At 33.2% G+C, this 18,162-nt stretch overlaps 1 protein-coding gene across 2 annotated transcripts; it reads left to right on the top strand.

Moving 5' to 3' along the window:
• The first annotated feature begins 160 nt into the window (after window positions 1–160).
• On the top strand, window positions 161–12,523 carry LOC139495977 (gamma-aminobutyric acid receptor subunit beta-1-like). 2 transcript variants are annotated; one of them, XM_071284405.1, is made up of 8 exons: window positions 161–282; window positions 1,396–1,521; window positions 6,446–6,637; window positions 7,099–7,359; window positions 8,911–9,066; window positions 10,115–10,291; window positions 10,843–10,890; window positions 12,444–12,523. In XM_071284405.1, the coding sequence occupies exons 1-8, from the start codon at window positions 268–270 to the stop codon at window positions 12,495–12,497; spliced, it is 1,029 nt and encodes a 342-aa protein (XP_071140506.1). In that variant the 5' UTR covers window positions 161–267; the 3' UTR covers window positions 12,498–12,523. The 2 variants fall into 2 exon arrangements, with proteins under 2 accessions (XP_071140506.1, XP_071140505.1); XM_071284404.1 differs by having other exon boundaries at window positions 245–282; window positions 1,396–3,834; window positions 6,419–6,637.
• The last annotated feature ends 5,639 nt before the right edge of the window (window positions 12,524–18,162 follow it).

Below are 18,162 nucleotides of genomic sequence, written 5' to 3'. Positions count from 1 at the left end.
CACCGTGCGGCGTTCAACAATGAGCAAAGCCCATACCGCATAAACAGCTTAAAAAGGCCCCGAAATGACAAATGTCAAACAATTCAAACGAGAAAACTATCCCATTTTGAACCTCACAGAAATTTAAACCGTCATAATTGATTTTTAAATGTCTTCTATATACAGTGGACAATGAAAACAGTATAGGAATATATCACAATTCTGATCAATACACAAATCGACAATAATAGTTTAAAAATAACTTGATTAAATGCACTATGTAATAAAATGGACGAAAAAGCGGTAAGTTCTTCATGCTGGTCTGGTACATTTTACATGTACATGTAATATTCATTCCTAAAATTTATAAGTAGCTCATCGTATGTTATATCATTTTTTGATTTTCTTATTCTCAAAAAGCGCATAAATGTAAAATTAATGATTTTATTTTTCAAATTGAACATAATTGTTTATACTAACCCAATCACCACCTTACTATTACTTATTACTAAATTAATGCCAAACGAAACTAAAAAGAGGGGGAGTGGTGTAACGTCCTCCTTATGGTTTATGATATTTCATATTATATTTAATAAACAAAAACAATTCTGATCAATTTAAAATTATTCTAATTTAAGATACTAATGACACTTATAGATAATTTGATCTAGTTTATTGAACACAAATAGTGGTTTTTTGTGTGTTATGATTTACTTCCATTACGTACAGGTGAGAGAACATGCATATATATATTATATATATAGTGTTTTGAAATTGATTTCATTTGTTTATAATACCCATAAAGCCTTATGGAAACCAATGTCAAACGTATCCAAATTGGGTAATGTTCTTGATGAGATTTCGTAATATATACAATGTACATGTATCTTACTTCCAGTATATCTACTTACATTTGAGGCTCGTAAGATTGTCCGATCTCGAATACTATTTTTAACAAGGACTACTGCATTAGAATTGGACATTGTTAATGATGTTATACAATACTAAAGCTAAAACTATATTTAATTGGGAAGGATTAACCATATGAAATTATAGTGGGTTTATTTCATTAATAACCAAGTTAGTTTAAACTATAAAGGTTTACTTTTAAATACATGAATACATGTATATTCAATGCAGGTCCAATATTTAAAGAAAATGAAGTACATGTATACATCGTATACATTACACGTGCACTTGTCTCTGCTTTTCGAATACAAAGTCCTCATTCATGTTTGTTTTTTTTACATCTATAAATGCCACTCTTTACATTCTTTATAACCACTGTGGGTCTTGCAATGCTTTAAACCAAGACCGTCTATCATTGCCATTATTTTTTCTTATTCTTATAATGATATATCTTGTTTACGACCAACATGACGTTTTGCATATTATTCATATAATATTTTGTTACAGAAAAAGGTATATCTAAAGATCGTTTTCTTAAAGATAACTGACATAGAGACTGTAGCAGAAAACTATGCAGCTAATGTTTTCATCCAGGCAAGATGGAGAGAGAAGAAACTAGATGGTAGTACAAAGGTGAAGTTTTTTTAAATACTAATAGTTGATAGTTTTCACTTTTACAATATTATTGGTGAGACTGCTCCACTATTACAAGATTATTGGTGAGACCGTGACACCGATAATACATTTGATTTTTTTTTACAGCTTCAAGCATTTTCAAATTTAACGCTTTGGTATGTTTAAGTTATCATTTGATAAGTAGATTATTTTATTTCAAACCTTAAGAAAAACCTTTCGACTACGCCTCGGATTTCAATGTTTATAAAATATGACCAAATATTGTATAACCTATAGTTACATGTAAACCTCTGTGTGGACGCAATATCGATTAAAAATATCATATAAAAAACTGATGAGCCTACCTTTGGTTTTTCTTTCCTCTCTCCATTACTGTTTGTAGATTTATATGCTTCAATCCTTACGGTAGCGGCCATTTTTTTAAAAGTATTTCTTGATACAAGTTAACAAATGAACTTAATTGAACGAATAGGGAGACAATTGTATTTTTAGTCAATGTTTTGCATTGTTTGTACCAAATATTGTTTTTACAATAATCGATGTGAAAGTATTGAGAACCTTTTGTACTATACATATTGTCTATGGAATTATTAAAAGCATTAAAATCCATTACGTCTGACTAACATTTGGTTTGTTAAATAAATGTAAAAAGGAAATCACCAGATTTCATCATATAAAGCTTTTAAGGTCACTAAAATTTAGGCTTTTGAGATAGACTTCTCGGTTTTATATAGATTAGACCGTTGTTTTTCTGGTTTGAATTGATTTACACTTAGTCTAGTCATTGTTTGGGGCCTTTATAGCTAGCTGTTTGCTGTGAGTCAAGGCTCTGTGTTGAAGACCGACTTTGACCTATAATGATTTACTTTTACAAATAGTGACTTTGATGGAGAGTTGTCTCATTGGTACTAATACATGTACCACATCTTCTTATAACTATTCTTTGACTTTTTGGACATTTCGTATTTTTTAGTTTTTCTATGGCGAAATTGTTTGTACATCTCCTATTAATAATTAATTAATGTTTTGTCGTTTCTATAAATATCTCTTTGGAATTACTTTCGAAGGCTGTTATTTCTCAATATAGATGTTATGTTCTACTTTTAAGTCATAAAACTCGATGGGAAACTTAACATATAGGGTTTACATCTAAATGAAAAATAATTGAAATTGGATGTATGGCACTTAGTCATCACTCCACAAAAATAATAAAAAGAAGAATAAAACATGAAAAGATACGATCTGAAAAACAGATTTGTAAGTGTTTATATCATATATCTAGCTAAGAACGTCTAGATAGATATAAGAAGATGTGGTATATGTGCCAATGAGACAACTCTCAATCAAAATTATAATTTGTAAAAATAAATCATTATAGGTCAAAGTACGGTCTTAAACATTGACCCTCAGCTCACTCTGAAGAGTAAGCTATAAAGGGCCTATATCGGTCTTGAATTTTTGAGCCGACAAGTGGCGTGAAGCGTTTATGATATCAACTGTTTTCTAGTTGTAAATAATTATAGCTGGACAAATATAGCTGTAAAATTTATTAAAGAGAAAGATTGGTAGATTCGGACCGTGCATGACCTTCGTGAATGGGTATAGTCAAGGTCGGTAAAAACTCTACATTGTCTCGTCGTCATCGCACGTTATTATTATATTAAAGTATGTAAGACCCTAAGCTTTATTTGAGATGTGATACTTGACAATTAAAGATGAAGAATTGATTTTTAATGTCCAATGGCAAATATCACATGAATATCTAATCGGGAACGGGGTTATATGATTATGCGATGTGAATATCAGTCCTGTTTTGTATGAGACCAGAGGGGGATTTAGGGGGGCAGGGGGCCCGAGCCCTCCCTTTTGAAAAAAATTTGGTTACTTATATAGGGATTCACTGAAGCGTGAAGCGATCGGGCCCCACGCTTAGGCAGCCAGTGGGCCCCCACTTATGCAAATTTGTGGATCCGCCACTGGAGACCGGGAGCCTAGATGTCGAGTTGGACTAGTAGTTGTTATAGTTATCACTATAGCCTGTAATTGACAGGAATTTAAATTTTTATGTCGGATAACGGTGGTAATAATTATGTCCATGTATTTCGACCTCCTCCGCAAATTCAAGCTTACCTCCACGACATAGCAAATATGCTAGAAGTAGCGTTAATCACCAGACCTTTTTCAAATGTACTTGACCGACATGCTATCTCTCACGTTTACGAACGCACGAATATACGTAACAGGGCATGCAGAACAGTGTTTGGTTTTATTCATATACGCTCAGATATTATGTTTAATGAATTACACCCTGTATACATGTAACCCCGATACAGATGAAACCGAACGTTGACGCGTTCGAATCGAACACATCGTGTAACACTGAGTAAGGAATTAATACTTTTAAAGAAAATCCAATATCTATTCTTCGGATATTTTGCTCCAATATATTCTTTGCCATAATACTCATTAGTTACTAAAAGGTTTTTCAAATGTGTGACATTTTTATATACAAATATAAAAAAACGCACCACGATATCAATGATAAAACGTGCTTGGTATTTTCAAATATTCAAAACTTAATGTTTCTCGTACCTAATAGTTTTTAAAACATACATTTTTGAAATTTCATAGTATAAATCTATATAGATAGTATATATAGATGAGCAAATCATCAATCATCAACCTAACCTTAGACATTTGCTGTGTTTCTTCTTTCATGTCTTAATAGTTATCAATAAAAAATGAAACGTTTCGCAGTTGGTACTGAACAATTACTGGACCCTTTTATTTGTTTATGACACGCGTACGCAATGGCTGATTGTTAGTTGCTTAACGTTCACTTGCAAATATGTCATGCATGTTCAGGATAAGCACAAAGTAGCAACACATACTACATGTAGGTCCTGGAAGGAGGCCCTCCGGAATTAAAATAAGGAAGTTTGGACTGCCACTGGATAAAATAAGGTATATTGAATAAGGACACAAATGTTGCCTTTCAACAGGTAATTTATGGACCACTCAGTTTTTGCAGGGGTTCGTACAGTGTAGTTAGCGTAGTACTCTCTTTACACAATACATTGGATCTTAAATTCCCATTCGGACTGGACGTGACTGCGTACTTTTACATCCCACACAACTAAACGGGTGGCCAACTTCGGTCAGGTTTTACTGCCGGTCGGAAAAAATTCAAAGTGACCATATCTAATAGTATATTTCCCAGTCATCCTTTACCAAATTCTTTCATGAATAAAAAATATGGCTACAATATAGAAAGTTATGCTGCACAGGTTCACCACTTAACATTATTACAATATATGCACACTTATGAGAACTCATAATACCGTACAATCCTCTCGATACTGTTTATATTTGGCATTGCACAAGTCCATGCCTTTTATTACGTCTTTACCTAAAAGCGTTGGATATATACTGATTAATACTTTAGATACATGATTTACCTCTAAGTTGTAATTCGCTTTGAAATAACTATCAGTTACTAAAATTACTCCTTTGTCGATATTGTATATGGTTTTTCTTCCTTGTACCGACATTTTGAGTTAAGCCAATTGCAACTGTACAGGTTCTTTTTATCATGTTGTGCTGTTACACCAGTGTCTCAGGTTAAGGAGAGGGTTGGGGCTCACGTGTTTAATCCCGCCGCAATTTTTTTGTGTCGGTCCAACGTTTGCAGCCTGTAGTACATTGGTTATATAGATCTGTCATTTTTTCTTCTTCTTTAATACATTATTCATAAGTTATAAAAATATTACCGTTAGTTTTATCGTTTTAATTTTTTTTATATCGGGGCCTTTTTTAGCCGACTTTATGGTATAGGTTTTCCTCGTTGTTAAATGTTGTACATTGGACTATAATAATTGCTTTATACACCCACTTCATTTAAACTTTGGTGGACAGTTGTCTCACTGGCCACCACATCACATCTACAAAGCTTTATATATATAAAAAATAAATAATAAAGCAGTTGGAATGCCATCTATGGCATTCGGCAAATTAAGTTCAACGAGTTCCTATGTCTGCTTTCGTCTAGGCGAATTTGGACCAACATCTGCATTTGGAAGAGTCTCAAATTGTGAAAAGTTAAGTCATTAAAGTTTTATTGACTGTACTATACTTTTTGAAACTTTATTTCTACTGGAATATATTTATTAACTGTTCATTTCATCTGGAATAACGTTGAAAGTCCCAATTTTCAATAGAAGCATTCCTATCAGATGTCACGATGGTTAAATATTGTAATTTTGGTTTTGGATGACAGATATTTTTAGTTAAACTACTTTGACTAAGTTAACAGATAAACATTTACAATAAAATACAGAAAAAGGGTCGCCGACACCATCTCGAATACCTTGACAAGAAAGTGATTTGTGACGGTTTTTGTCAACGAACTGTACAATGATTATTTAAAAATGCACAACGAACGCGACACATTTGATTGAACGAACAATACAGTAAGAGAAAATTTATTTAGTATGATATTGCGTTTATTCTAAGTTCTAGGGAACATTTGAAGACACGTAGTAATTCAACGTATAGTTATTTATTATTGCTTAAGGTATTATTATGCAAAGGTGTATGCACGAAAAGATATTTAGCATTGTTTACCTCATAAAACGTATGAAATTGCACCATGTATGTGCGTTTTGCATCTAGCAGTTTTATCAAACGTTCTATGCAATATCTAAAACTTACAACAACTGTATAATTGAATAAATAAACTAACATGCAGATTGACATATTTATATATACTCAAATAAGTTCTAGAGAGGCATTCAAAATTGTTGTCATACCAAATATTGTCCTGATTATCGCTTCGAACGCGTCAACGTCCGGATTCATTTGTATCGGGGTTATACGGGGTGAATTAATACACCAGTTTTTCTTTTACATTATACCTTTGCAGGACAAAGTCAACTTTAGCGAATACTGGAGTCCAAAGTTAGTTGTACAGAACTTAGAGAATAGTGTTTTAAACAATGTGTGGAAGGAAGTTACGGTTGATAAAAATAACGAGGCTTACATTGTAGAAAAACGGCGGATAAAAGGAACATTTAAAGAAAGACAAGAATTGCATGATTTCCCTTTTGACTTCCAAGTAAGTCTTATAGTGTGATTAAAATTGCAGCTCAGTCAAAGACACATTTCAATACAAATGAACGAATTGCACTTAACAAATGTGCACATCTACATTTTGGTCATGTAAACATGTGGAAAATATTATTTTTGAAAGGCTTGTAGTAGTTTTTCTACGTAGAATGATAACAACATAATGACTGCGCAATATCAAGAAAACAGCCTTCTTTAAAGTTATGAATTTTAGGTTTAAACAGCAGGCAAATAATTGCATGGGCCTATACTAGTCATCTCTTAAATGTTTATTTAAGTACTTTTACGGACATAATTAGTCCAAATAAGTCCCAGAAAAAAATTTGAAAAGCCTTGTAAGACGTCATAATTATCTGGACTAGGACAGGATCCTAACTTGTGAAACCAATATGCTAAATGTACAGTTACATGTATATATTTATTATTATCTGTTCAATCATTTATTTGAAGGAAATAAGTGTATCTGTAACCTCTGAACATCCCTTAGATGAAGTAGTTTTATTGGAAGATGAAAACGAAATCAGTTCTCTAACAGTCACGTGTTTTACTGGAGACCATGAGTGGGAACTTAGAGATTTTGTTGAAGCTGAAATTAAAGAAATTTCAAAAGACATTTCAGATTTCGTTTCCGCAACGTTTCCATTGTTAAAACTGAAGACTTTGGCTAGAAGAAAGTTTGGTTATTTTATATTGAACATACTCTTAGTAATGGTGAGTTACAGAAAATGGTTATTCAAAGATTTGTATAATTTTTCAAGATCAGTAAGAGAATCAGATAAAAGCTTAATAAATTACAATTCACAGTGTACTGCACGTATACATTGTACCGTTTTCTGATTCCGTCTGATCTAGTCCAGTGAGAAATATTTCACGCATATTCATGACGATATGTTTATTCACAACGACGTATGATTTACATGTAGTTGAAATTCGATGTCTTTCTCAGCGTATGGCAATCTCCAATGTAGAGTTATCGGTCCTTGCTCTCTCAAAATTGAAATTGAGAGAGCAAGGACCGATAACTCTGCATGGGAGATTGACAAAACACACGTGTCAGTACATGATCTGTCTAAGCACCAGATCTCACTTATCTAAGAGTTCTGCTCGATTTCACTCTAATATTTCAATGTATATAATATATATATATATATATATATATATATATATAAGTCTGAAAATTACACCAAACAGTGTTAGAGTTAGATTTTATACTGACAAATTTTTGTCGGTCCCTCAGCGGGATTCGAACTCACACCTTTGATACACTACAGCACCAATCGCTTAGCCTCATGTCCAGCGCTCTAGACCACTCGACCACATCCGCTATATAAAAATATAACTTCAATAGTCGTAGTGTTACCTTGTCACGGAAGGTGAATCTAGAGATAGACATGAGACACGTGTTTTTTAAGCGTGTGTAGATGTTATATTATTATATATATATGCGTATGACTGTATTTTGAACACCAAAAAGATCAACAAAGAATACACAAAAATATATTTCATTCGGCACACCTCTGCAGATAAAGTACCGGGTTCTTTAAGGAGCAGGCACAGTACACCATTTTGACCTCAAAATATAGCAGTTTTACAAAATTGTTCAAATGTTTAATTTTAACTATTTATTGGAAAGTAGAATTATACTTCTTTTAAATGAATATGGGCTGTTTTTGACAATACCATGCACAAGTATCGCATTTGTGTTCATTCTTAATATCTAAATGTAAGTTGTATTCAAAGGTGATAGTACATAACATATATAAAGGTTGAGAATGATCACAGATGCGGCCACCTTCATTTTTGACAAAAAAAAAACATCTGAAAAGTGACATATTATGGCATATATGGTAGATTTTTCATATTTAAGCTTGAATTTGAGCGTCTTTAATGACTGACTTAGTCCAAATTTTTCACATCAACTACAAAGTAATTGAATCGACTGAAGTAGACACTTAATTACGTGTTTAAAAGTGTTTAAAATCTGTCATCTGATGAACCTGAACTGTGAGGCCAAATCGGCTCTACCGGACAATTCCTTTTCCGATTGGATGATATATCCAGTATAAATATATAATCCTTTATATTAAAAACTTCTGACAGTTTTAGGAATACATTGAGTTGTGATATGATTTCAAAGAGACAACTATTCATTAAGAAAATTGAAAATTTTTGTTAATAGGCACATGGTTTTGCGTTTTATCGAATTAAATGCACAGTCAGACACAATTAAAGGTTATATATAAATCCCGCTTTACATTTTAGACGTTTATTAGTTGTCTCCCTTTGACAATATTTGCGGTGAGTCGTGATCTGATAGAGAACAGGATATTCCTTGGATTTTTACTGATTCTGATTGGTGTAACGTTTAGATTCATAACAAATAAAGTTCTTCCGAAGATTTCATATTTAACAACACTTGTAAGTATAGTATCGTTATTTCTGTTAATATAAAAAAAGAAGATGTGGTATGACTGCCAATGAGACAACTCGCCACAAGAGACTAAATGACACAGAAATTGACAGCCATAGGCCACCGTACGGTTTTGAACACTGAACAAAGCCCATACCGAACAGTCAGCTTTAAAAGGCCCCAACTTTACAAATTTAAACGAGAAAACAAATGGCATTATTTATGTACAAAAAATAAATGAAAAAAAAACCATATGTAACACAGCAACAAACGACAACCACTGAAATACATGCTCCTGATTTTGGACAGGAACATACATGTACATACAGAATGTTGTTGGGTTGAACAATGTAAGCGGGATCCAAACCCATCCCTAACTTTGGACAGTGGTGTAACAGTTCAACATAAAAACGAACTTTAAAAATCAGTTGAAAAAGTCTTAACCTCTTTGCCATTCTCAATTTTATTTGTTATGTTTTACAATGCTTAGAAAAAATATAACAACAACAAACAACCAATAATATGTTCACGTCCATTGAACTGATATGTGCTTTGGTGTGATATCAACAGAACCAATCATTATGGGAAAATATTCCTTGATAACATATACAGAAAATATAAATAAATACGAAGCTTTAAAGAAATGAATGACATCTTTACATTTTGGTAACACACACAGGCACTTTTCTCAGAATTGTTTTTCTTATATATGATTTTTTTTTCTGAGACAAGTGCCTGTGGTAACACACACTAAGCTGTCAGTGTCTGAGTCGTGCTGCAAACAGAAATAATGATCTCAAAGTCTTGGCGAATGACTCTTATTCTCCTCCATGTTTTGGCTATATCAAGATTTTTACATGTTGATGCTTTGAAAGCTGTATAATTAGTCTGACTGTAGACTGCGTTTTCTTCCGCTTTCCACTAAAACGTTGTAGACTTAACATATTGTGACATCCATTTTAATGAATACAAAAAGTTCAAGGACTTTTTGTAACATCAAAAGTAGAGAAAATAAAAAGAAATATGCCAGCAACAATGTCTTTTTTTTCTTTGTAGGATAAATACATATTAGCTTGTATGATATTCATGTTCCTATGTACTATTTGGCATAGTATATTGTCCAGAATAGATGACCTTGACATACAATACACAGCTGACCTCTGGGCGTTTGTTTCTCTTGTCATATTGTATGCACTTTACCATCTAATATTTATTTCCGTTGTATTAATAAAGGTATGTTGGTTAACCATTCAAGTGACTAATTCAGCATGTACTATTTGACGAGGCTTTAATTTACTCCCAAAAGTTGTGAAGTTCTAATACATTCTATCGATCTTAGCGTAAACACATTCATGTGACTGTCGAGTTAATAATGGCGATATTTGGAGGAATATCAAACAATTCAGAACAAAAAATAAAAGACAACAAAACAAAACAAAAAAACAAAAAACAAAAAAAAAACAAAAACAAACAAAAAAACACGATAAACAGCAACAAACAAAATAATACACATAAGGAAACAATTTGACGATAATTTTCAAATTTAAAATGAATAACACATTTTTTAATTGCTCCACGTCCAGCATTATTAAATGCTTTATCAAATACCAAGAACGATATAGTGCTGTTTTAAATCCTTTTACTCTCGGCCATACGATGCATTTATTACACACTTTTAAGGGTTTGTTCAAGTAAAAGAGTACGAGGAAAGCTTTATTAATGAAACTTGCGATTTTAGAATTAAGTATAATTTCATTTCTTATTATGTATGTTTTCTGTTTAAGTACTTAATACAAAGGAGTTCTATCATGTCGAAAGAACAAACATACCAGGTAAGCATTAAAGCTTGTCTTATATTATATGGACAATCGGTATTAGTGTAAAAAATATTTTATTTTGAAAATAAAAACGTGAACATAACAATATGGCAGTTTTATTAAGATTTGAAAACAAGCTAATCTTCACTTTCCCAATCAGTATATTCAATGTAACGTGACATTTCAGATTGTTCAACAAGGGACACTCAGACTCTCCCTCACTCTAATTTAAAAAAAACCGATTTCTCATCGCTCCCGTTTTCTGATATGTCGCGTGGGAGCGACATATCAGAAAACGGGAGCGATGAGACGGCGTGCACAAAGTTGACGACAACTGTAAAATGTGCTTTTAAAAAGTGTTCTATTCAACCTTGTATAAAATATCTTAAAACATGAAGGGTTTTTGAATGATAAAATAATGTGTTAGCCATTAAAATCCACATTATTAGTAAGGTTATAAAAATTCAATATATAAAGTATTAAACGAACATAGAGAAAACGGCAAAAGTATGTGTAACCTGTAACATTAGATAAGCATAAAACAGATTTTTTGACATAAAACTTATACAAATTCAACATACAAATGTATGTACACACATTTTCGTATGATAGAATTTTTCGGAGTCCGACAATGAAATTTACCCCCAAAACATTCAAAAACAGCAATGGTGAATGAGTTTGGAACGTACTTCGCTATGTGTAAGAAGTACACAAAATGTAGTAATTTGGAAGGATTAATATTTGAAAATGGAAGAATCGCCAAGATGGAATATGTAATTTCTATTTTTTATTACAAAATTGTGAATATCAAGAGGTTCAAAAAAATCTGCAAAATATTAATTGAACACCTGATTTTTTTTAAATGTCCAGCTTTTATGTTACAGTTAAAAGAAATGACGTTTTAACGCTATTTTCTGAATAGGGCCCACGGAATAGTCGCTTATTAATTCTATTACACTGCTCTTAGCATATATATTTTAGATTTCAAAAATGTGCATTTGCGGTGCTTTGTTATTCAAAAAAATGAAATATGTTGAACGTTTATGTTTAAAATCATGTTATAAACTAAGTGTCCAATGTGTTTGTTACGCTTACGTTTTATTGGGGGGAAATTCCGACGTCGTAATTAATTTTATAAGTTTGAAGACGTTACGTTTGTGGACGACTCAGCTTTATGCACGCAGTCTGAGAGATCAGTTTTTGCTTATATTTACTCGCCCGCTTACCCTTAAGGCATCAAACCAAATTTCAGAATTATCCAGACTATTTCACTCCAAGGTCAGAAGTTAATATCAGATTTATTTTCTTTAAATGGCAATTAAATCACATACATGTAAATGTAGAATGTGATAAAGTGCGTTCTTGAGACAACAACCTAACGGCTAAAGAATAACACTATACTGTAACATCACCCGCACAACACAGTCTTCTCAAGCCTATACAAATTGTCACGCTTTAAATCTTCAAGATTTTAAAATGATTTTAATGAAATTGACGGAAACAGTCAATCGTGCATGAACAAAAAATGTATGTAATCATTTGTATACCCTTGTTTTATTTTATTCCAGGAAAAGGCAGTAAGATTAATGGGTGATGCGTGGTTGATATCCCACAAACACTGACAAGAAGGAATATGTACACATTCTTCAGAAGTCGACAGACTTGATATGCAGACATTGTACTTTTTACAATGTACATGTCCAAATAAACATTTTATAAAAAAGTTATATCGCCTCATATTGTATTCAAACTGAACGTTTACAACTTTTAAAGAAAAGAAAAACAACAAAATACATAAATATAGGAAGATGTGGTATGAGTGCCAATGAGACAACTCTCCATCCAAGTAACAATTTATAAAAGTAAACCATTATAGGTCAATGCACGGCCTTCAACACAGATCCTTGGTTCACATCGAACAACAAGCTATAAAGGGCCCCAAAATTAATAGTGTAAAACCATTCAAACGGAAAAAACCAACGGTATAATCTATAATACTAAAATAACGAGGTCCAATTTGTCAGCCGTCATCACGTAAAAACGACGAATCACATAATTCAAATTTATATATAACTAATATAGTACAAAGGTGTAGATTAAAAATTACACCACTCCAGGCCCTTTTGTTTTCCACGTAATTAATATTGCCAATAATTAAGAAGTTCCCGGTCGAGTCCGCTACCGATACCAATAGTATATTCACCTGTTACCTATTACCTTATCTGTACGTTCCGCATCTGACAGGCGCACCACCAAACGTTGTATTCAGGATTAATATGCTATATACACGGGTCATAACCACAGGGTTGACACTACTAAACTGTCAAATTGTTACCTATTGTAGTATTTTAATCAGTAAGACTTTCTAAGATAACAATACGAATACTAAAAATCTGGACTAAAAATAAGGCGTATAGGTACAGTTTTCAATTTGTTAGTGGGCATGACGTAAAACAGCGAAGCAAAGAATTCAACTTTATTTATAACTTGTATAGGACAATGCTGTTGATTAAACAAGTTGCTTTCTTTAAAAAAAGAAAAGCAATACATGAACCTAAGACCGCTGACTGCCGGGTCACCAAAAGATTGTTGCTGAATTTGTGTTTGCTTTTGAATCGAAATAATTGACTGTGAATAGAAGAAGCCAGTTGAACGTATATATTTACAGCTTCTATTTGAATAGTTATTTTAAAGCTCGACTATTTTATATATTACTTGGGAATGTACATATTTTTCCGATTATAACCCATTGGCAAATCCTTATTTCTACTAACCGGATGACTTATGCCAATTGCACAAACCTATCGCAATATAAATTTATGCACTCAGTTTGCTTTATAATCTGGAATTCTAGATGCATTTATTTTATTTATCATATCTTTATATTTTGTTTCCTAAATGAATGCCTTTATATCCTCAACTCGTATTTGAAGCTGTCTTTACTCGTGGTAGATGTTGTATGCGGTTAAACCTGTGGCATGCAATTGATTGGGACCTCTTATGAAGAGACTTATTTTGGTCTCATAAAACATTTCAAATTTTAAGAATTTTCCTGAATTTACTGAAATCAATTCAAACATTATACAAAGAAACTTAGTTTTGCCAAAGAATTTCTTAATTCAGAAGTTTATGAATACCTGTACACACTTTCAAAATAACCAATTTATATAAAAAGGTACAATGTATGCAGATTTAAATCAAAGCACTGTAAGCGCCGTAGGCAGTTAACCAAAAACCAAGCCAAACATAATTATAAAAACTGTTGCAATGTTGCTTCAATTTTTTTTAAAGATTTTTAAAAAGAACAAACATTAAACATTCATATATTGTACATTTATGTACATTTAATGAATTAATCATTAAGGCAAATAATTCATATTTTGTAAAAGTTTTTAAAAGCAACGCATATATCAAGTATATTTTTTTCATGGTCATGAGTCTGCAGTGATACAAGTTTGCAATGATTGCAGTTCTTCTCGTTGATAGTTAACGTTGGTATTAGTTGACTGTTAGTAGTTCAAGTTGACTTTAGTACGAGCTTGTAAAAGTATGAATGGACTTGCTTCCCTGGAAAGAAAACTGAGTTTTGTGTTCAACAGTACAAAAGTTATGAGACACAAATCAGACAAATGTTCACTACTACAGGGATCAAAGGTGAGGTCTGTCTAACCTGTCCATAGTAAATGTAAATGTCCCCACCTTCACCCCAAGTCTATGATTGCTGAGTTTGGAATAAAATGACAGGTAATTATAAAAACAGTTGGTCAAACATTCTTGGGCTTGAAAGATATGTTTTCATTAAAATGAGCCATATGAAAATGAAAATTTTTATAGGACCAGATATAATTCAAATTATAATTAAGGTAAATTCTTTAAACCTACTAATTATTTTCCGTCAATAATTTTTTTTAATTATCAAAAAAATGATTGTAACATAATGCTGTTACGAAGTCTTCAAAACAAAGCTCCCATAATTATTCATTCCCATGGTCGCCTGAAATTGGACAAGGTCTAGTACACATTGGTTAGGTCTAGCAAAGTGACATGCATAATTATGTGACGCCCATGAGATTGACATTGTATGTCATTCAATCTTTTTGAAATGACAAACAAGAATGAATATGGTTTAGTTTAGGAGTTGGTATTTCAATCTTATACAAGTTCTCAAAACACACACAAGAGGGGGTGGGGTGACCCTAGGGACTACCCTTATATTTCATTTAATGTGTTATCTTGTCCCATACATGAATATATATGGTTTGGGGTGGGGATCTCAACCGTTATCAAGTTTTCAAACAGGTGGGGTGGGGTGATCCTAGTGACTTCCCCTATATTTCATTTGATTTGTTATATTGTCCAATACATGAATATATATGGTTGAGGGGTGGGGATCTCATCTGTTTCTAAGTTTTCAAACAGGAGTGGGTAGGGTGACCCTAAGGACTCTCCCTATATTTCATTTGATTAGTTCTCATACATGAATATATATGGTTTAATTTAAAGGTGGGGATCTCGACTGTTTCTAATTTCTCAATCAGGAGGGGTGGGCTGACTGCAGGGACTCCCCCTATATTTCATTTAATTTAGAGGTAGGGATCCAAAATGTTTCCAAGTTCTTAAACATGAGGGGTAGGGTGACCACAGGGACTTCCCTATATTTCATTTGATTTGTTATATAGTCCCACACATGAGTATATATGATTAAGGGGTGAGGATCTCGAATTTTTCCAAGTTCTCAAACAGGAGGGTGTACAGTGACCATAGGGACCCCCTTATAATTCATTTGATTTGTAATATTGTCCCATACATAGAAATATATTGTTTAAGATTGTGGATCTCGACCGTTATAAATTCTCAAACAGAAAGGGGTAGAGTGGCCCCACGAACTCCACCTATATTTCATATGATTTTTTATATTGTCCCATACATGAATATATATGGTTTAGGGGTGGGGATCTTGACCGTTACCAAGTTCTCAAACAGGAGGGGTGGGCTGAACCCCAGGGAATCCCCCTATATTTCATTTGATTAGTTATATTGTCCCATACATGAATAAATATGGTTTAGGGTTGAGGATCTCGAATGTTTCCAAGTTCTCAAACAGGAGGGTTTACAGTGACCCTAGGGACCCCCTTATTATTCCTTTGATTTGTTATATTGTCCCATACATGTATATGTATGGTTTAAGATTGGGGATCTCAACCGTTTTCAAATTCTCAAACTGGACGGGGAAGAGTGGCCCCATGAACTCCACCTATATTTCATATGATTTGTTATATTGTCCCATACATGAATATATATATGGTTAAGGGGTGGGGATCTCGACCGTTTCCAAGTTCTCAAATAGGAGGGGTGGGGTGACCCGCAGGGAATCCCCTATATTTCATTTGATTAGTTAAATTGTCCCCTACATGAAGATATATGATTTATGGGTGGGGATCTCGACCGTTACCAAGTTCTCAAACAGGAGGGTTGGGGTGACCCCCAGGGACTCCACCTATATTTAATTTGATTATATATATATTGTCCCATACATGAATAAATATGGTTTAGGGGTGGGGATCTCGACTGTTTCCAAGTTCTAAAACATGGAGGGGTGGGGTGATCCTATGGACTTCCCCTATATTTCTTTGATTAGTTATCTAGTCTCTGACATACATGAATGTATATGGTTGAGGGGTGGGGATCTCATCCGTTTCAAAGTTATCAAACAGGAGGAGGTAGATTGGCCCAATGGACTCCACCTATATATCATATGATTTGCTTACATTCATGTATCATATAATATAGTTGTACTATTTGTGCCTGTCCCAAGTCAGGAGCCTGTAATTCAGTGGTTGTCGTTTGTTTATGTGTTACATATTTGTTTTTTGTTATTTTTTTATATAAATAGGGCCGTTAGTTTTCTCGTTTGAATTGTTTTACATTGTCATATCGGGGCCTTTTATAGCTGACTATAGTGTATGGGATTTGCTCCTTGTTGAAGGCCGTACGATGACCTATAGTTGTTAATGTCTGTGTCATTTTGGTCTCTTGTGGATAGTTGTCTCATTGGCAATCATACCACATCTTTTTTTTTTATATAAGAAACTTCCAGCTATTTTAAATGACCTATCAAAATTGAGAAGAAAAAAATACCCCTTGAAATTGCAGTAATATGTTTAACTTTAAAAGCATCTAACATGCATTACCAACATTTATCACTGATAAAGAACATGTATACTGTTACCAGGAACATATATATTGTCAGATAAACTGTTCACAGCTGTCACATTGTATTGGATTTTGACATTAAAATTGGTGTACAAAATATTTTCTGCTTTTTCTTTCTTTTACATATATGTTTGGGTTTTCAATTCTAGTGTTTATATTTCTTTACCATGCAAAGATGTATTTTCTCACCTGTCTGGATTTTTTTAGTTAATAGCCAAAACCCGGGATTACCCTTATCTGCTTCCGGAATCGGATCCGATATTGTAATTGTCTTCTCGCGGCAGCCATTTTGTTTTCAATGTTGTTTTTGACAGATAGTGAGATACGATTTTACTCGGATTTACACATTATATGACGGCGATTTTCTGTATAAAGCTAGCGGTTGAAGAAATTGAACATCGCTGTCATAAATAGTAATGATGAAAATAAGTTTGAGATCGTTTATTAGATCGAAACTTTGGTAAAAACGTTTGCAAAGTTATATTTTATTTTCTTTCAAGGTCCGTCGGGCATGTCGGGCGTAGCTAGTAACCAAGTAGAAAGTCCGACTGCAAAAGTGGAATGTCGCAGACCTCGGACAACCGCTAATTTGAACCCCTGCGTCCAAATTGAAAAGATACGAAAATTTCGTCTTCTAATTCAAAATTGCCGCCAACAGCGTGATCAGTTGAACTTATATTAATAGACTACTGACGTAGTTGACAACGTATTGACGACAAACAATATTCCTACGACTTTTGAAATTTGGGAAATCTTAACTACTTGTCTTTAGAGATTTACGGCGATTAAATATATCATACATTTGTTATTTGACATCTTAGCAAAAAGCTCAGGGGATAATAAACTACATAAGGATTCCTTATGTGCTCTACTTCCTATGTGCAACTTCAAAACTTTTGGGAAAATCGACGATCATTTAAGGTTTTTCTGGTCATATTTTTTTGTAATCCAGAATGAAAAGTATGAAAAAACTGTCCAATAAGTTATAAATAACATAGTAGCCAGCTAGATGATAACAATGGCACGTATTTCAGCATTTATTGGGTAGAACACAAAATCCAGGGTGCTCGCATA

The sequence above is a fragment of the Mytilus edulis genome, chromosome 11 (genome assembly GCF_963676685.1).
Source record: "Mytilus edulis chromosome 11, xbMytEdul2.2, whole genome shotgun sequence".
NCBI classification, from domain to species: Eukaryota; Metazoa; Mollusca; class Bivalvia; order Mytilida; family Mytilidae; genus Mytilus; species Mytilus edulis.
The sequence above is the reverse complement of the archived record's forward strand: the minus strand, read 5'-3'. Positions and strand labels throughout refer to the sequence as shown.